The 21135-nt window shown below is 38.6% G+C and overlaps 1 protein-coding gene across 1 annotated transcript in view; it reads left to right on the forward strand.

Annotated features, from left to right (window-relative positions):
• Positions 1 to 21135, forward strand: part of LOC104032885 (maltase-glucoamylase-like) — a 49097-nt gene that overhangs the window by 9371 nt on the left and 18591 nt on the right. Inside the window, exons 8-27 of the mRNA XM_075727505.1 lie at positions 1154 to 1253; positions 3629 to 3741; positions 5042 to 5167; positions 5602 to 5733; positions 6461 to 6580; positions 7249 to 7362; positions 8131 to 8215; positions 8795 to 8912; positions 9433 to 9604; positions 10605 to 10721; positions 11127 to 11281; positions 11848 to 11932; positions 13330 to 13386; positions 13967 to 14091; positions 14672 to 14760; positions 16817 to 16866; positions 17616 to 17786; positions 18389 to 18538; positions 20126 to 20338; positions 20652 to 20806. Of these exons, the coding sequence (XP_075583620.1) occupies positions 1154 to 1253; positions 3629 to 3741; positions 5042 to 5167; positions 5602 to 5733; positions 6461 to 6580; positions 7249 to 7362; positions 8131 to 8215; positions 8795 to 8912; positions 9433 to 9604; positions 10605 to 10721; positions 11127 to 11281; positions 11848 to 11932; positions 13330 to 13386; positions 13967 to 14091; positions 14672 to 14760; positions 16817 to 16866; positions 17616 to 17786; positions 18389 to 18538; positions 20126 to 20338; positions 20652 to 20806 (2447 nt within the window). The remainder of the gene's footprint in view (positions 1 to 1153; positions 1254 to 3628; positions 3742 to 5041; positions 5168 to 5601; positions 5734 to 6460; positions 6581 to 7248; positions 7363 to 8130; positions 8216 to 8794; positions 8913 to 9432; positions 9605 to 10604; positions 10722 to 11126; positions 11282 to 11847; positions 11933 to 13329; positions 13387 to 13966; positions 14092 to 14671; positions 14761 to 16816; positions 16867 to 17615; positions 17787 to 18388; positions 18539 to 20125; positions 20339 to 20651; positions 20807 to 21135) is intronic.

Below are 21135 nucleotides of genomic sequence, written 5' to 3' on the forward strand. Positions count from 1 at the left end.
GATGTTTTACCCTGGGCCTGCGAGTTTTTGACACGCTATTGCTCCGTGCATCAACTTGCAAAATTTATGATTTCAAATCAGTCATTGGTATTTATACTCATTTTTTTGCTTATTGCTTTTTCTGACTTGGACCCCCACACGCATTTTTTGGGGGGTACTTTGGGGGAAATAGACAGCCAAATGTTATTGCTGTGCTTAATCATAGATTTCAGGCTTGATGAGAAAAAGGAAATATTTGGTAGAGTGTGTAAGCCCTTGACAAGGTAATGTTGCAAAAAAAAAAAAAAAAAAACCCGAACCAAAAACCCCACCCAATAGGAAACATTACTTTTCTTGCTTCCTAGCATTGATTATACACCAGAAATTTAGTGTAGGTCATGAAATAAGAAATAATAAGAATATTTTTACATTTGCTTTTGAGTCCCTAAACCAGCTTATTTATAACTACAGCATTTCAGCCTCTAGTCAACATTGTTTTTCATTATTTGAGGTAATAATGAGATTAAACGAGTGTTAAACTGAGACTGTTTAATGCAGCATTGATCCTTATCCTCATTTGGAGTAAGTCCTGAAGTCTTTTGCTGAAATAGGAGTGACGCGAACGGGATTCGGGAGCAGCTCGATGTTTGCAGTTAATTCATGTTCTAGGAGTATCTTTCAAAGCTTCGAGACATCGTCTATGGGCTGCTACATCTATTTTGGGTTTTTGAACCAAAACCTGGAATTTGCCTCATTACCAGCAATACATGAAATTGTCGCCCTTATTTTCTTTCCATCCCTACTAGAGATGCAATTTGTAACTTTAATCTTTTAAATAATGGGTATGTGGGGTTTTGAAGATAGTTCTTATCCAAATGATTCCACTGAAGGTCGGTTTCCCCGAATTTATGCTTTCAACAGGTTTTAAGCAACTTAAAGACATTACCATAAAAGAGAGAAATAAAAATAATGAGGTTAGTGTTGGCAATTTTATTGTTGCTGTTTGTTTCCTTTAGACAAATGGTTGGACTGGATGATCTTAAAGGTCTTTTCCAACCTAAACGATTCGATGATTCTATGACAAGCTTAACCTCACATGTAATGTATTTTTGAGATACTGCAGGATGCGTATAGTTACTGCTTTTTTTAATCAGCTTTTATGTTTTCCTTTAAGAACACGGATAACTTATACGGGGTTCAGACTTTCTTCTTATGTTTGGAAGACAACACTGGAGCCTCTCTTGGTGTTTTCTTGATGAATAGCAATGCCATGGGTAAGGATGTATTTGCCATCAGTATTGCAAAAAAATTAAATATATTAATTAAATGATCTGCAATGCCATGGGTGAGAATGCCTTCTTCACAGCTCTAAGTATTGGAAAAAAAAAAAAAATTAAATGATCTGCAGGGCTATTGCACTGTGATCCTGATGAGCTGATTTAGATTTTTTTAAAAAATACAGTCACATGTTAAACTTTGAAGAAAGTTGTTTTAAATCTGTGACTGCAGCCATTTTTTCAAAGCATTTACTCATTTTTCCTGTACAACCAGCATTAAGGTTGTATTGCAAGACCAGTGTCATACATCTCGTGGGCATTTTTGCTCATGTTCAGGGATGTTTCAGTACAAGATATTAAAATCTGAGCCTAAATTTATAGTGAGCAGCAGTTGTATATATATGTCCTTCATTTCTCTTAGATAAGCGTGTACGTATTTGGGTGCTTAACAAATATTCAAGCATCTTGAGACTGAGAATTTAATGAGAATAGGTTGTGTCACTGGATTTCTCTTCTCTTTCTGGACTGTAAAGGAACATAAGTATGGACATACAGGAAAAAAAGCTGAAAATACTCCACCTGCGTTGCAAGCTCCAGTAATGGTTTTGGGTTTCCTTAAATAAGTTTGTTTGATATTTTCTCCTAAACAATTTTTATATCTTTCGTATGGGCATGTCACGACCCAACCTGGGGTGTCCAGAGAGGATCGTGGAGGTTCTGTGATTCCCTTGGGCTTTCAGCGAAGCCAGCGAGGCGAAGGGCTCTGGAGTGGAGGATCGCGCCGGGGGGGCCCCTCCTAAAGCGGCAAATGGGTAGCAAAAGCGCAAAGGCAAAAGCGCAGGGAGAGAGAGGGCACCCCCCCGAATCCCTCCAGGCAGGAGCAGCCCCCAGGAGGGCGGGGGGTGGCAGATGGCACGGGTGGGGCACCGTCCCCTCTTGGCTCTAAAGGGCAACTCATAGAATCATGGAATCATTTAGGTTGGAAAAGACCTTTAAGATCATCCAGTCCAACCATTAACCTACACTACCAAGTCCACCACTGAACCAATTAAACCAATTAAGGGTCGAGTAGCAACCCCACGCCTCCTGGCTTGGTGGCTGGATCATTTATAATGAAAGTAAAAACTAGGAATCATTAAGATTGGAAAGGACCTCCAAGATCCTCAGTCCAACCGTCAACCCAACACCCCCATGCCCACTAAACCACGGCCCCAAGTGCCACGTCTACACGTTTTTTGAACACTTCCAGGGATGGTGACTCCACAGTCACCATGTGACCCCTCCACAGATGGTGACCAGGCTGCCCAGAGAGGTGGTGGAGTCACCATCCCTGGAGGGGTTAAAAAAACCGTGTAGACATGGCACTTGGGGCCGTGGTTTAGTGGGCATGGTGGTGGTGGGTTGACGGACTGGTGATCTTAGAGGCCCTTGCCAACCTTTGTGATTCCTAGTAATAACCCAGCCACCAAGCCAGGAAACACGAAATTAATTATTAGTCTACCCTTAAGTGGTTTGGTGGTGGACTTGGCAGTGTTAGGTTAAAGGTTGGACTGGATGATCTTAAAGGTCTTTTCCAACCTAAATGATTCTATGATTCTAAATTAAGGTGAAACAACACCAAACGATCAGTGAAACACTTCATTGATGGTAAACACCAACCTGAACTTGGAAAGCGTAATGGTCGGCAACACAAACCTGGAAAGCACAACGATAGGCAACGTGGGTTCTAATTCAAATACTTGTAAGAAGAAAGGAGAAGGAAGAATGTGTGGGGGGAGAGCGATTTCACCACCCTTGGGTCCCGCGATGATGCTAGACACGGCAGCCCTCCGGCAGTGGGCGTGCTGCTCTTGGAGTGCAGGGTCTCTGGCTGCACCGGCACCCGGCTGGGGCACAGACTCGGAGCAGCAGCAGTGTGGAGTCCTCCGGTGGTGGGCGCGTGCCCGTGGCTCCTCAAAGTTGTGTCCTTTGTAGGCCAGTCCCTGCCTCTAGTCTCGCTCCCCTTGAGGCTTGTTCCAGAATGTTCTTCATCTTCTGCGCAGGTGTCACTGCGGGGGGGTGGTCACGAGGGGTATTTTGGGTGGTCGTGAGCCCCTTCCTCAAATGAACTCCGCGTGACGTCCGGCCATCAGAAGGCAGAACTGCACATCGTCTGACACGCCTCCCAGCTCTGCGCCAATTGGCTTCTCACCTGTGGGGCTGTGCAGACGCCACTTTATCACCATGGAGACCTTAACTTGTCTCTATGTAGACCTTAACTTGCCTCACCGCAATATTTGTGACATTAACTTTTTCAGTCTCTCACAGGGCATCACAATTATTTGAGATTTAGGTACTATCCCAAATTGACCTCGTGCATTTTTTGCTTGCAGAGTTTGCCCTGCAGCCAGCGCCAGCTGTCACTTACAGAACAATTGGGGGAATTCTTGATTTTTATGTCTTCTTGGGAGACACCCCCGAGCAAGTGGTGCAGGAGTACGTGAAGGTACGTTAGTGAACCCCAACCCAATGGTGGTGGATCCTCCATCCTTGGAGACACTCAAAGCACAACTGCGGACAGCCCTGGGCAAAAGGCTCTTGGCCATTCTGCTTTGACCAAGGGTGTGATCTTTGAGTAGATGATCTCCAACCTCCATCATCCTGTGGTTTATCTTGAGAAATTATGCATTGAACAGATTTTTTTGTTGTTGTTGTTTAAAGTTTTATTTTCTCCCCCTCTATTTCCATGTCTCTTCACTATTTCATTAATCCAAAATTATAACTGAAGGTTTGCCCCTCACCTGTTTGCTGTTATTGGGAAGTGCTCTCTAGGGTTAGAGTTGGGATTATGGGTGAAATTTAAGCACTAATTTTGCTCAGATTGCTAAATCCATCCGTACACGTGTGCCAAAGGTTTCCCAGTGTGGCTGTCTGCTACTGGAGCCTGCAATGGTCTGCGTGCAACAATGCGCTGGCAATCATTTTTTACTTATATGATAAAATTACAGGGTAGATAACGTGCTTAGCAATTCATCATGATCTTACGGTAGCGAAGTATCTGCACTTCTACAAATCTATTGAGGTCTCTATGGCAACTAATTCCCATATGTGTGTTTTCGGGCCAAATACATGTTTCAATGACTTCTTAAAGACAGGATAGGTACATTTTAAAACAGCATTAAATTTACTTCTTTAGTAACTTAAATCTTTAAATTTAGACTAAAACCTGTCTTTTCCTATTCTATTCCATTCTATCATTTTTATGCAGTTTCCCTTGTTCCTATGCAGTTTCCCCTTACTTATCACAATTTTTTTTAGGTTCATTCTGCAGCTTTTCTTTACCTTGCCTCTCCTTGGTAATACTGCTCCTCAGTTCAGGGGTATCGGTGCTGTGATATTACCTGAAGCCATCATTCAAGTATAACAACTGCTGTATGAATACATGATAAAATGTGTTACTAAACCTAAGAGCTTACGCTTTTTTGGTAAGGCAGCAGATAAGTGGGTGCAATGCCAGGAAACAGAATGACGTGGCAATTTTATATCATATAAATAGAATGATATAATACAATATAAATCTTTATGGGTAGTAATGGACACTTCATTCTTTGCATCATTCACATCTGGTTGTTTTTTTGGGGAAAAAAGAATATAGAAAAATATAGCAGCTGTGGGCGATTTCATAAAAATGTACTTTATCGTACTCGAATTTAATCTCTGATTTGTATGGGAATCAGAGAATTTAGGGAATCAGCCCCAAAGAGAGGAGGTTCGTGACGCTTGTTATTTTTGGGTTTAATTTCCAGTTCATAGGGTTGCCAGCATTGCCCTCCTACTGGAGTCTGGGATTTCACCTCAGCAGGTACGATTACGGGTCTCTCGACAATGTGAAGGCTGTGGTGGAGCGAAACAGAGCAATCGGGCTCCCTTATGTGAGTAAAAATGCGACCTTTTTCCTCTAGCTATGGCCATTTTCACTGGCCGCACAGTTTTCTGTATAAAATGCTGAATGATTTTAAATGCTGTTCACTCCCTTTTTTTGTGGAAACATTTTTTTTGGTTTAACGTTTCCAGCTCAATGTATTTATTTCCACGTTATGCACATTTATTTGGCTTAATCTGTGAACCAATGAGATCAACCCCAGTATGCAAATTAACTTTACACTCTCAGAAACACTGGAAAACTAAAGAGCATCAGAAGCTAATTTTTCCCCCAATTTAGTGATGGATAGCAGTTAAAAAAATGCTTTAGGTGCCCACATCCAGCTGCGTTTCTGGGAATCTTTAATCAAAATGCAGCACGTTGAGAAGACGTGCCATGGCTGGGGCCCTTCAGCGTCACGTCTAACGTCCCATCTTCTCCCAGGACGTTCAGTACACGGATATCGACTACATGGAAGCGAGGAAAGATTTTACTTACGACAAAGTGAACTTCAAAGACCTCCCCAATTTTCAAACTTATATGCATGACTATGGGCAAAAATACATTATCATACTGGTAAGCGTTTAGATATTTGTTTTTCCGTTTTAAATAGTATCATTAGGTTAATGGGTGGACTGGATGATCTTAAAGGTCTTTTCCAACCTGAATGATTCCGTGATTCTATGATTATGAGTAAATATGCGTTATATGTACTTTTTAAATATGTATGTTGTTACATGAGACATAGAATCACGGAACCACGGGACGCTTTGGGCTGGAAGGGCCCTTCAGAGCCCCCCCGGCCCACCCCCCCTGCAGTGCCAGGGACAGCTTTACCCAGCCCAGGGGGCTCAGAGCCCCGGCCAGCCTGGCCTGGGATGTTCCCAGGGATGGGGCATCTCCCACCTCTCTGGGCAACCCCTTCCAGTGCCTCACCGCCCTCAGCGTAAAGAATTCCTTCCTTATGTCTAGTCTAAATCTATTCTTCTTTAGTTTAAATCCATTATTCCTTGTCCTGTCCCGACAGGCCTTGCTAAAAAGATTGCCCCCGTCCTTCCTATTGGCCCCCTTTAAGCACTGGAAGTCTGCAAGGAGGCCTCCCCGCAGCCCCCTCCTCTCCAGGCTGAGCACCCCCAGCCCCCCAGCCCGGCCCCGCAGCAGAGGGGCTCCGGCCCTCGGGGCATGTCGGTGGCCCTACAACGACATCTTCCCATGTAGTTGCTGGACTCTACGTAATCGGTGTAGGGAACCAATCATTGGCAGAGAGAACTGTTTTCTTTCCTGTGGTTTCCCACTCCTTTAGGATCCTGCTATCAGCACAGAGGCTCTCGCTGGTGGTTCTCCCTATCAAGCCTACGAGAGGGGACAAAGCAAGAAGGTTTGGGTTAACGAGTCGGACGGAGTGACACCGTTAGTCGGAGAGGTAATAAAACCCTTACGAAGTTGGAGCCCAAATTCCATTTAGTTTGGGCCAGGGTAATCTTCCATTTTTCTGCTCTTCTCAGTATTTCGCAACACTCACTATTTTTTTATCAATTTTCTTTCCATTTTGATTTTTGAAAAGGAAAAGTGAGCGATTTTGAAGTTTGGGAGACGCAGGCAGCCAACATCTGTTTATTTTCAATAGTTATCAGAGAGCAATTCCCACTTTGCTGCTTTGACAGCTTGTTTAGAATAGATTTACAAATGCAGCTGCTTATTGTAAAATTTGCATAACTCAAAAATAATTTTGACTTTAAAAGTGTCTTTGGAGTTTAGAACTCAGAAGTTAACAAAGCCACTTTCTGCCTTCTTTCCGCGTGTAAATTTAGGAATAATAGAATTCATATTAATTAATAATGATAATTCATATTATTTAATGATGATAATTAATGTTAGTTAATAATGATAATTCACTCTTGCAATTTACAGCTCAAACCCCTTCTCCTGATCACTATATCAATGCTGTCCTGCAAAAACTAATAATCCTGAGGTTTTATACCCGAATGTTTCTCCAAGAGAGCTGTTGACATAAATCTGAAGGAAGTCTGAGGACTTCAATCTTTCTGCAAGGTCATCGACAGTTTGGTTATTTCCCTACTTTTATGGTAGGTGTGGCCAGGAAGAACCGTCTTCCCAGACTTCACCAACCCTGACTGCACCAGCTGGTGGGTGGAGGAATGCAAAAAATTTTATAAACAAGTGCCATATGACGGGATCTGGATTGTAAGTAATTCCTGAAATTTTCACGTTTGGCAGAAATAGGCTAATAGACTAATGGTAAGTCAGGTGTCAGTCTGCATTGATTCGAAGGAAGATTTACTGAGAATAACCTGAAATCCATGTGGGATTTGTATCTTTTCTGTAGCATTCGATGCACTTGGGGGAAATCCTTGTTTTTCTCATGTCAGGGGGATTTTGTTAGAAATTGCATTTACCCAACGATCTGGATGCTTGCTTCTTTCAGTACAGGTGTATTTCTGTAATTTAATTTATCCAAGAACTGCCTGTGACCAGGATCACAATTACTCCACTAACTTCTAATTTTAATAAACAGTATCTTTGGGGAGAAATTATTTTCCCTCTGGAGAAAAGATGAACACCCTCTGTAGGATTTTGGGGTTTAACTCCATAAAGTAATTTTTCTCAGGCCAGAACAAATAACCTTCGTTTATATTGCAGGATTTGCAAAGAGTTACAGTGCTTGATATCTCCAGTTTTGGTGGAGTGCCACCATCGCCACTTAAAATCATCTTTTTGACGTTCAGAAAGATTTTTTTTTCCTTGCTTACTTTTATAAAACCAATGTCCTGGTTGCTGGATGAGGAGTTCAGCAGCTTATGAATATTATTGCTTATACGCTTCCTGTGCCCTCAAGTCATAGTCACTGCAAGTGGGTTTGTAGCCGTATATTTGGCTGAAAGCCCAGAAAGTATTGCTGTTGTGCATAAACATTATAGCTGCCATTTGAAATTTGAAATTGCAATTTTTCAGGATATGAATGAAGTAGCCAACTTTGTTCAAGGGTCAAGTAATGGATGTGAGCAGAACAACTTAAACTATCCTCCCTTCACGCCCCGTAAGTCTGTCGCCTTTGGCTGTGGAACAAAAAAAACCCAAAAAACCCAAGTCAGAAATTTGATCGTTGCTGGTACATGGTCAGATGAAATTATTCAGAAATTTGGGGTGTAGCTTTTGGGTGAGTCCTTCCTTGCATGAGAAATACATCTTGAAGCCAAATTTAAGCTTGTTGAATTGAAAAATTGAAGTAGCATCAGGCTACTAAATCCTACCCTGTTTGCAAAGCTGCATTTGTGCACATTTTAGCAGCAGTTGGGGAATTATTCTGCTATTTCTACGTTGATTGCTGTAAGATATGGGAATTTTGAAGACAGGAATATTCTTTCTTAAAACAAAGATGAATAAACCTGGAAACCCGTAGTAACATCATATGACACAGATGAGCACTTAACACTTTGGCCTTGGAGTACTGGGGTGAATTCAAACACCAAAGTGAGAAAAGGGCCGAAATTTCATGAGCGTGCATGAAGGAAAAGAATAGAAATACTCTTTTTTCCCCTTAATTAGGGAATTTATTTTTTCAACAAGTAGTGTAATTAAATCAGTTTAAATGCACTCCTGAATGTTCTTCCTGCAGGTGTTGTCGATAGACTCTTGTATTCCAAGACACTCTGTATGGATGCAGTGCAGAAGTGGGGGCAGCAATATGATGTTCACAACCTTTTTGGGTACTCTATGACCCTCTCAACACAACGGTGAGGAATCCTCCTTAATATCTTTGTGGAAAATGGCAGAGTAGAGCATATGGCCTCCATTTAGAGAAACTGAGCAATTTCATTCCCCAAGGAATCTGATCTGGGGATCAGTATCTGTCTTCCCACAATGGGCTGAACCTGAGCATTCAAAATCGCATTTTTTTAAAATTGGAATTGAATTCTCAATCAAATTCGAAGTCCTAGCATCGGATTTCAGCGGTGCCACTATGGGTAGAGGAAGCTGAAAGGAGACCTGAGCTTTATTATTTGGAGTTCAAATATGACGAAGGTTGGCAGCAAAAACTTAGAGAAAGATTCTTTAAGGCAAATATAGAGATATAATATTAATTTAGTTAATAGACATCTAGTTAAACTTGAAGGAGTCTGTGTCCTTAGCTTATTTATTATTGTGAAAGAATAAATGAAAATGAATAGAAACTTGCTTTATACAAGTCTACTCATCTCCATAACTTTTCTTTTTTTTTTTTTGCTTAATTCCAACCTTTTTTTTTACTTTCAGAGCCATTGAAACTTTATTTCCTGGAAAACGAAGCTTCCTTCTTTCAAGGTCTACTTTTGCAGGATCGGGAAAGTACGCCGGACACTGGCTGGGAGATAACGCAGCAACGTGGGACCACATAAAATGGGCGATACCTGGAATGCTGGAATTTGGCCTCTTTGGAATCCCTTATGTATGAAAACAGTCATTTATGCTACCCTTTCAAAACAAGCGGGTAGCTGTGATACTTGGTGAAGCCTGATATGTATAAGCCCATCTGAACAAAAAAAAAAAAAAAAAAGTATAAATAATTATGTATATATAAATAATTATATATAAAATTAGAAAATATTTATAAATAAATGTATGCATAAATTCTGTAAATGAATATAAATGAAAATCTTAGATAATACATTAATTGTATAATAAATTAAGCCCCTATAATAAATTTTAATCCCCCTATAAATTAATCCCTTTAGGAGTTTGGTTTAAATTTTTTTTCCCCAGGAATAACTGATCTTAGCTTTAGGCCATTTCACTCTATTGCTCATTGAATATGTGGGTCTATGGTTATCAAATATATTATTTTGCACGTTTTCAACCCCCTGATGCCTCTACTATTGATCATTCGTGATTCATGCGAGGCTCCTTAAATGCAATAAGAACACCCACTTCTTAATGAAATGCCCACTTTCCTTTTTCAGGATTTGAATTTCTGTGACTTTTGGACTACTTTAGTGTGTACGTATTAGCCCCAAACAGGAAGATAAATCTCTGGGACAAAGAGACCAATGAGCAGTGTTAGCTTGTACTTAGTTTAATTTTCTGCACCACCTATATTTGAATTATTCTAACTGTGTGTGTAGATGGTGGGCCGTAAAATTAATTGCAGAACTCTGACGTTACTGAAAAATCTGTATTTACCTGGCTACTTCTGCCACAAAAACAGCCTAGAAACTTCAGAAATTCTGTGGCTCAACCAGAGGAAAAAACAATGGGCAAATTTAGGTACAGATGAGAGATTTGCAAGACTCTATGTAGAAATGTGTTGAATTACTCTATTACCCTGGTTAGCAATTAGGGATGAATTAAAAAAAAAAAAATGCCTGCAACTCAGTCCTTGGAGGTTTTTTTTGGTAGAGATTTGAGGTGCAATGCTCTGTACAAACAAAGCATTCTGGTTTTATTTTAAGATCGGAGCAGATATTTGTGGTTTCTTTGAAGACGTCACAGAGGAACTTTGCAGACGATGGATGCAAGTGGGAGCGTTTTACCCGTTTTCCAGGAATCACAATACTGAAAAATGCATAGTAAGTGCTACGTCCTGCTATGGAAACTTGTTTTGTGGCACACCATTGAATTTCTATTCTGATAATTAAATTAAACTCTGATAATTAAATTTCTGTCACCGATCATTGAACTAGTCGACTGGTTGAAAATTGGCACAAGCTCATGCTTTGGGAAATCCTCGCTCCAAAAGGTTTAGCTTTGTAGGGCTTTGTTGTAAGCACCAGAGAATGCATTTGGCATAATTTCATTTTCTGAAATCATCATCTGACATCAAATTTGAACCCCTTTGGTGGTGTCTACAGCGAGGATCAAACACTGGGTGCTATCTGACCTGCCTTCCTGATTTTTTGGCTGCACCCCTCAGTTGTATCCTGAATGCTCTGTGCAACAGCAATAATAATAATACTATATTATTTATTTTTTAGCCCCAGGATCCTGCTGCCTTTGGAGCTGATTCAATTTTGGTGAAATCCTCAAAGCACTACTTGAATATCCGCTATACATTGCTGCCCTACCTGTATACGCTCTTTTACAAAGCTCATACCCAAGGAGAAACGGTGGCACGGCCTCTTCTCCACGAGTAAGTTGACCTTCGCAATACCAGAACAAAATAATTCAGGCAGGTCAAACGTTGTTGAGGATTTGCTAAACCCATCCGTAGTTTGTGAAGCATGCTGCCCATCATCATACGTAGAGACATCTACATTCACGAAACACCGTTCTGGAGTAATGGGGAGAGTCATCAAAACCCATCTGCAATTTCTGCACACACGCTGGTGTTATTGTCAGTTACAAAATGCTATTGGCAGCTGATGAAATTATATTCTCCATCGATATTTTAAAATTTTTATTTTCTCGCCTTTATTTTCTTGAAACTCTTGAATAGAACTATATCAAGACCAGACGCCCCCAGACACACTTATGCATATGCATAATTAATACATACAAAATTAATAAGCTGTGAATTTACTTTCTTAACCTCAGATTGCCTCCACCAAAAATAGTCTTGGGGCATCACCATATGATGGTTTTCAATAGCGATTCTAGACAACTGAGACATTGAAACATTAAGATTGCTCATGGTAATATTGATTATGTTATTAATTAGTAAGTGCAATTAATGCTGCTGCTTTCATATTTGTTTAGGTTTTATTCTGATGAAGCAACGTGGAGCGTGGATAAGCAGTTCTTGTGGGGTCCTGGGCTCCTGATTACCCCTGTGCTTGATCCAGTAGGTCTCACTTCCTTGATGTCTTGAAATGAATTCAAGGGCACATGTCAAGTCACCAGCGACACCTTTTCTACAGGGAATTGCAGTAAAAGCCCCGACAAGTTAAATTTCTCAACCTTCTGTTCCCCTCATTCTTTTATTCCCTCAATTTGAAAGTGCTTTTAAATTTTCTATATCTTATTCAGTCTAGGGATGATATTGTTATTCAGCTTAAAAGTCAGAGTTCCCCTATTTAGGGCGTATGTATTTCCCCTGAAATCATGCACCTTCTCTATTTTTCAAGCTGAAAAGAAAAAAAAAAAAGAAAAATAGGGTCTTCCAGTTCCCTGATGAACCTAACAAATTTCCTCTGGTCCTGTTTTAGCCTGAATTGTCTTGTTGAGAACTAGAAGTAATATTCCCAAGGGGGCCCTTCTTCATTACCTTGAATACATCTCCAGTGGAAACACGTGTCTTTATATAAACTTTGATTATGTCCTTCTTTCATGCATATTAATTACCATTTTCTCTAATTTAATTTTCTCCTTAAATTCAATTTTGTTCTAAATTTAATTTTCTCCTTGAACTCCATTTTCTCTTTAAATTTACATTTTTAGCATTTACATGCTTGTCTTTGGACTCCTCATTTGCTGCTCTCCGTGACAGAGCCCACAACATGCTTCTATCTCTGTCTAAATAGGAAATCTTGCCTTTTAGTGCCATTATTTTTATATCGTTACATTACTTCTGTTTTCCCATCCTTTGGGAATCTGATTCTTCTGTTGCGAAATTCTGCTTCACCTCCTCCTTGCATCACCTCTGCACTTCATTCAGAGTCAGCTTCTGATTTCTCACTTGATTTCACTTTATCTGTGATTCATCATGACAAACATACGGATCATTGCTTTTCCCGTTGCAAAATCTTGGACATAATGCTCATGAATTCTCGTACTGCATACGCTGTTTAGCAGAACAAAATGTTTGTTAAATGTAGCAAGTATCTGAAACAAGCCAACATGGAAAAAGTAAAATATAGAAAATTCAACAATGCTTGTGAATACCCTCTGAGATGCTGTGTTTGCAGCCTTGTAATTTTGGGTTACAAACAGTGAGTTTCCATCTTATGGCTTTGCTGAAATTATACCTGGATTATTATCTTCCTTTTTGGGCGTTGTCGTAGAAAACCATGAAGGAAAAAGAAAAAAACCAAGTAGAAATATTGATAGTTTTCTCATTGTCAACTCTATGATATTTGGAAATTTTGGCTTATTTTCATTGTTTTTTCTCTTGCCTGTCCAGCTGAGGAGGGGGAGTGATAGAGCGGCTGGGTGGGTGCCTGGTGGCCACCCAAGGTCAATCCACTGCATTGGATTAACGTAGGCTCGAATATCAAAGTAATTTCTGTGCTCCCCTTCCAGGGGGTGGACATCATCCAAGCGTATATCCCTGATGCAGTCTGGTATGATTATGATTCGGTAAGTAAGAAGGGTAATTGGGTGAGGGTTTCTAACTGTCCAAGTGAGAAAATCACACAGCTGTGGGATGAGCTCAGGATTTAGGAGGACCAGGCAGAACAAAACCTTAAGCAAAGGGCACACACATATATAAGCAAAATATAATATTGCTAATAATGCACAAAGGGGCTTGCGATTAGCTCTTGCCAATCTCATTTCTGGAAATAAATTTCCCACTGCTGTGCCGGTGATTTTAGTTGGTGGGAAAGGAATACAGTTCACCTCAGACATCCCAGCAGGACTTGCTCTCGCTGGGTTGATTATTAAATAAATAATCTGATATAATAAACTGAAATAATAAGCTGAAATTGAATAATGAGAGTTACTTACTTATATATAGCAATCTACAGCATTCTGGTCTGTGGTGGTTTGACTTTCCTGACCATCGGCAGCAATATGGACTTTCACAGAGCTGAAACGTTTGACTAAAAGGAAGAATTAAGGAAAAAGAAAGAATTAAGAAGAATTAAGACAAAACTCAGGATCTAAGGCAGCAGGGAGTAATGCAACCTACTCCTCCTTTTTCATCCCTGTTAATTAGGGCGCAAAAATCTGGTTGAGAAAACAGTGGACAGATATGTACCTTCCTGCAGACAAAATGGGGCTCCACTTGAGAGGAGGCTACGTCTTCCCCTTCCAACGGCCGGCCACCACGACAGTGGCAAGGTGAATCTCCAGACCAAACGGTCCCTTCACTACTTTGTTATGAAATGTGATTTCACGAGTGGACTCGAGGCCACCTGGCTGCAGAAGAAAAAGTAGCATTATTATTATCATCACCACAATCATCATTATTATAAATATTACGTTTTATTATTAGTATTATTAATATTACATTACCACAGTACAATATTACATTATTTTAAGTAGTATTTTTAGTAGTATTTGTAGAGGTATTATTATTTAGTAATATTTAGCATTTGCACTTTGAAATTTAGGAATAACTGTCAGTCACCACTCACTGCCACAGCCAACGACAAAACACGTTTAATGATTAACCAGAGAGGGTTTTTTTTTTTATGTAGCATTTTAATCTCACTGTGGATTTTATTCTGTTGCATGAAAATCATCGAACATGAAAACCTTGGACAGCCACAGACTAATGCGAGAAAATTCTCCAAGTTTTGAAACCCTGTTGAATGCTATACTCTTAATATGAACATTAAAGACTGCCTAGATATTTATTATACATCTAAAAATTACTATACCTCTAAAATTGTGTGGTTCTTTTTTTTTCCCCCCACAGCCGTAAGAATCCTATGGGTCTGATCATTGCACTGGATGACAATAATGAAGCAGTCGGGGAGTTATTCTGGGATGACGGAGAATCAACAGGTGAGCCTTTATTGACTGCCGTAGTGAAGCAGCGATGACAACCAAAATATTAATACTCACAGATTTGAATAACTGACCTGATGTCGTGGAAGGAGCATAATTTTTTTTTTTTTTAAATTTAAAATAGTTTTAATTTTAAAAGTTAAATAGTTTAATTTTTAAAAAAATCTTAAATTTTTAAATATATAACAAGCTATTACTACTTTTTCACCATCAAGTGGAAAAATGCAATCTTAATATTTAAATTTTTTTTTGCTTGTTCAGATTTCACAGTAGTCTTACATATGCAAGGATTTTTCCAACTGTTACACCGTACTGTCACAATTGATACACTTTCTGTTATGCACCCAAATGAGTTTCAATGGGTGCAAGAACACACGTGATCCATGTTCCACAGGAAGATTCAGCTGAAGATTAAAAACTCGTACAGTTGCTGAACAGTTTGGAATTAATTAATTCCCTTGGGAAATCAGCAGAAACGTTGTTAACCCAAAAGGTGTAGTATTGAACGCAAAATTTGTTAAGGCATTTCGTTCCCACAGCATATCCTTGAATTTGAGTAAGTTGAACAGGCTGCCCGTGTTATGTCCCCAGCCTCACTTTTTGAAAAGTTATTTTTCAGGCCAATGCCCTGCCACCTCTTGCGATGAACTGGGATTGATACTACTCAAGTCCCAAGCATTTTTCTATCAAACAATTTACATCCTTTTTAAGAAAAAAGTTGAGTGTAATACCAAGGTCATAACTTAATTCAACCCAAGTAAAAAAACTTGGGATTTAGGCTAAATTCATTTTTCTTACTGTGAAGATGCGTGCCTTTGGAATACAGGTGTGTCTAAGTAAAGCAGAGGTGATTTTGGAGCAATGCAAGACCCTTGCCAACAGAATTACTGACTTTTTATTTTAATGTTGAGGTGAAGGTATTTTTGGAAAATGAAGAACCTTGAATTTTCTAAGGTATTTCTGAGGCTTCAGTTAGGCATCTAGCTTTCATCAGATCCAAATTACTTCGGGTACTTAAATCCTTCTGGTGCTGTTGAAGCCTTTATCTTTTAATAGACATCTTCTAGAAAAGGCAAGAGACTGTTTAAACATTTATTCTGAAATTATTTTTGGAAGACATTTTATAAAATGCTTAAGCTTGTATTAAAGGTGGATGATTTATTATAATTACTATTATTATTATACAGACTTTATTGTTTTATTTGCAATCACTGTAAGATTAAGAGCAAAGGGCTTTGTTTTATGGCATAATCCCGTTAATGCTACTGCACTCCAGGTGGACCTGATCGCTAATTCATATCATATTATTTCCACAGGCTGCTGTGAATAGGAAACTTAATGGGGTTTTCAAAAAAAAAAAAAATAGGAAAGTTATTTGAGCTTTATTTAGCTATACTGAAAAAAAATATAGCTTAGAAACTAGAAGTTCCTTAACCTTAGAGAGCAGACCATGTCAAATGACTAAAATATACCAAAAGTATATACTGAAATGGCACATAGTTAGCATTAATATATATTGATTTAATTGGAGTTTATAGTCCTTCATCTAAGAGAAAAATAATTGGAAAAAAATAGCGGATCAAGACAGATAGCTAGGAAAGGCTATCAAAAGTGACAAGAAGTACTTTTCTAAGGACAGGAGTAATATGAAAAAAGAAATATGCATAATGAATGGGGCAAAACCGGGCAGGTTAGGTGGCTTTCTGGCACCCCCAGCAGCATATAACATCACGACTCTATAGGCAACTTCCAAACTTGAAAAAGACTACCAAAAACCCCAGGATTTCGGGAAAATGTAGAAATATTGACACCCTGGATCAATTTGACAAGAGATCGGCAGAATGTGAAATATCAACACTCATTTTTCCCTCTTCAAAAAATAATTAGGATTTCAGAGATTGTTGCAGTTTGTCCCGCAGCTGCTCAGTGGCGTAGTTTTTGAAGGTAGCTGTAATGGTAATAATCATCAGCATATTTTTTGGTCTTCTAGCTTTCCTTTTCTAATGCCATCTCATTCCTCACTGCAACTGTAATTTCTTTCTCCACGTTTTAGATACCGTTAACAACAAATCCTACATTTCCTATGACTTTAAAGTTTCCAATGTAAGTATTTTTTAAAGGATCTCGTTTTAATTTCCAATTTTAATAAATAATACTTTCTATGGATATTCCTTTCCCCCCTCCCTGTTTTCCTGAAATATTTACTAGAAAATGAAGTATTTGACAAAGTCTAAGAGGTGCCATTTCAAAGTATTGTCACTTGACCAAAATGGAAATCTAATATTTGTCTTTTCTTCTCCTAATTATTTCTAATATCTGAATTTGCAACCTGCCAATTTCCTGCCACTTTCTAGAGCAACAAACCCAACAAATGTTTATAGAGTTCATGACAGTTTATAGAGCAGAAAAACTGTAAAGCATCAGTGGCAGTTAGGATAAGAAATGTTTGTGAGTCTTAAAAATTGGGAAAATTGACAAAAACCCCTTGTATATTGGGAAAAAATGCAGCTGAATGTCTACAATGAGAAAATATCAGAACCCAGAGCATCCACATCGTGATTTTTTATGGTAGTAAGAAAGTTTTATATTGGTGTATGTGACAGCCATGGCACAGTTTGAGAGGTTGGACTCACCTAATATTGTTAAATGTAATTTAACAGAACCTGGCTTTTCTATGTCAAGAAAAGTTAATGTATTATAAGCATACATATATTATGCATATAATACAGAAACATATATAATATACATAACAATGTTACATATATATATAACATAGAAAACCAATTGTCACTTGTCAATTTAAATCAGGAGAAATTCTGGCAATTCAATGCAATTATTTCAATATTCCTCAGAACATTCTACAAATGAATGTCACAAACAACAACTACACGGATCCAAACAGCCTGACGTTTGAAGAAATCAAAATATTGGGATTGCTTCAGGAACCGGTGTCAGTCACTGTGTTGCAGAACAACGATGTGCAAAATTCTTCTCATAATATCACCTATAATCCTGTAAATAAGGTAAATAATAACAGGGAAACTGGAATCTCTGGAGTTGTACCACCTGTGTTTTATATGTTGAAAAGGAGAGTTGTCAGTACTATGGCAAATGCCACAGCATATGCGATGCATTTTATTAAAAAGCATGTTTACGTTATTTACCTTAATAATAATGTTAATTATGTCAATAATGAAGTTAATTAAAGAGGACGGATGTCCATTTTGCCCTCAGGCATTGCATGTGACACAAAGCTTATTTTTGCATTTATTTATGCAGTTGCGTTCAATTTATAAGGGGAGGAACAGCTTTAGGATTTTAGTTGATATTGTAGGAGGGTAAATAATATTTACATTTTTTTAACCACTTACATTTTAATTTAAAAAGGCTAAATAGCCATGCACTTGCCTTCACCCCTGGCATGCTTCCACAGGACTTGAGGGATCAGATCTTTTGTGCAGGAATTTCAGACGTGTGAATTTGTAAAACTAAGGGTGCCTCAGGAGAAATGCTAAGTTTGGTGCGAACTGCTGCGTAGGACGACTTTTTGTTTTTAAGGATCTGAAAAAAAACCCCATTTATGGGAGGTAGAATTTAATAGAGCTTTATTGTTTAATATTTATAGGTTGCTCTCATACAAGGACTCCAGCTCGAACTGGGAAAATCATACTCATTAAGATGGACGCTAGGAATCAGTGTCAATGAAAAATATGATTGCCTCCCCGGTCTGAATGCTTCCAAGGAAAAATGTGAACAGCTTGGCTGTGTATGGACGGTAAGCAAAAATTTGTGAAAAACAAATTGGGAAGAAGCATGTTAAGAACTGTAACTTTTTTTTTTTTTTTAACAAAAGAAACAGTCTCATTTGTTCTTCTCTCTGAGAGAGAAGGACTTAAAAATATGTGGTTTATTAAAACTATCATTATTTTCAACAACTTTTGGTTTTCTGAAATATATGAAAAATAGAGGGAAAAGCTGGTATTTTTTGAAAGATGGTAACAAAAAATATTAGGGTTATAAAAAGTAGAACAGACTTGAGATCACCATCTTCATGCAACTCTCCACCACTGCAGCAGGGACCTGCAAGGCTTTTTTTTTTCAGGGGTGGATGCCTTCTTGCTTTATCTTACGCTGGTACTTGAAAAATAAATGCATTTAAATAAATAATAATAAAAAATGAATGCATACATAAATTTAAATAAACCTGATTCCTCTGGAATCAAGAATAAGAAGAAATCCTTGAACCTCAGGGAAATTTCATCCTTCTGTGAACTCCACTGGTTATGTCCCTATCTATCTGATATACCCAAATCATTATTTGTGATATTGAAGCTTTCACTGGAGAGTTTTTGTTTCTGGATATCACATGGCTGTAAATATACGCCAGCATTGTGCCCTGATGGGAACGCTCCTCTGAGTCCTACTTCCAATGACGTTAGTCCATCATCCCCAAAATTTTAATTTTAAAACTTGGACATGTCATTACAGGATGGAGTCCTGGTAGCCATTCCTGATGCAACAAGAGGCTAAAATGGTTGATAAATTTCCCTGAATTTGTTGTGTTATCAGAAATATTTTTATAATCTAAGATATTTGGAAATGGCTCTTCAGCACATTCTGGTCAGGTTATGAACTGGCTATATATAAAACCCTTTCTTAGGTCAAAAGAGGCTTTGAATTTGGTGACGAAAGATGAAAAAATGTTCATTAGGAACAAAGATGAGGTGAGCAGGTGTAGTGTCATTTTTACGGATAGGCAGGAAAAATCATAATTATTCAGAGGTGGGAAGATAATGCATTAACCAGCATCAACACGTCGAACTTCAGAATAATTTGAGTGTTTATATTCAATTACAAGAGAAAAGGAAAGTTACTTTGACCTTGCTATCAGGAGATATTTGATAGATAAACCACAATTCCCACTGGGTATTTGGAAGAGAATTTGTATGATTAAAGAAATGCAAAAGCGATGGAGAGCTCTTATCTGACATCACTAGTAAATTTTGGGCACATCCTCTTGAAGGTGTCCAAAATAGCCAGAGACCACAGACACTTACAGGTCTTTTTGTTGTGGGATTGAGGTGAAGGTCACAGACAGAGGTAATACTAAATCATTGTCAGTTTGTAATGATACAGACAGGACTGAACAGCCTTGAGCTAATTAATTGTATCTAAAATAGTATCAAGATCAGTGGGTTCAGCACTGCTTCTTCATTGTTCAGTAACAGCACGAAGTTTTGGGCAAAATTTGCCATTAACTAGTTATCTGGTAAAAACAAGAGTTTTGGCATTCTTGCTGGTAAATAAAAAAAAAGTTGGCAATCAAATAATTCCCTCATCAGCCACATGCTTCCATCCGCAGGAAGATACCTCCGTTGTAGGAGTTCCGTTCTGCCATTACAACGGCCCTGACAACGCTTATTCCGTTGCCGACGTAAAATACACATCATGGGGTGTGACGGCCAACCTCACCTTCAACAACAGCCATCGCAAGGCCTATGAGAAATCAGCGTCACCAATCAGTACCCTTCGCCTGGAGGTGAAATATCACAACAACCATATGCTGCAATTTAAGGTAATTCAGAATTCCTCCGAGTTCGTATTGTCCCACTGGTCAAAATGGTGTTATTTTGGGGAATACTGTTTCTAGTCAATTTTGTCTTACACGGATAATGCTTTTGTCATCCAAATAAGTTTCTCCTTTTAACCAAATAGCTTTTATCGCTCTTAGTCTTGAATCAACTCATGCCAACTTCTGTAATACAGAAAACCTACTTAAGGCAGGCTAAGAATTCAACCAGAAAGGTGAAATTTCTTTACCATACATAAAAATGCACTGGAATCAATATATTTAAATAATAATAAATGAATTATTTTTCCATGCGTAGATCTATGATTATGCAAATGAACGATATGAGGTGCCGGTACCGCTAAATCTCCCCAAGTCCCCAGAGAGCACAGTCAAGAATCGACTTTATGACGTAACAGTTCAGAACAATCCATTTGGCATCCAGGTTCGACGCAGAAGCACAGGGACAGTGATGTAAGCCATGCTTATTTAATTTCAATGTTTCATTTAATTTTGCTACTTTAATTTTTTCATCTAATTTTCTCTTTTAATTTTGTAATTTCGTTTTGCTACTTTAAATTTTCCTTTTCATTTTGTTAATTTAATTTTGATTTTATTTATAAATTTAATTTAATTATTTTTCTTTTAATTTTTCATTTAATTACTTCTTCCCCTCCCTTTTTGTTTCTTCCCTTCTCTTTTTTCCTGCCAAAACATTTTACTGTCCAGTCTGTTCTAAATGCCATGTAACCAGTTTTTGCATCTCTCCCATAAAATGGCCGCATCTGTCAAATACTAAACTG

Source organism: Pelecanus crispus, unplaced genomic scaffold, assembly GCF_030463565.1.
Source record: "Pelecanus crispus isolate bPelCri1 unplaced genomic scaffold, bPelCri1.pri SCAFFOLD_91, whole genome shotgun sequence".
NCBI classification, from domain to species: domain Eukaryota; kingdom Metazoa; phylum Chordata; class Aves; order Pelecaniformes; family Pelecanidae; genus Pelecanus; species Pelecanus crispus.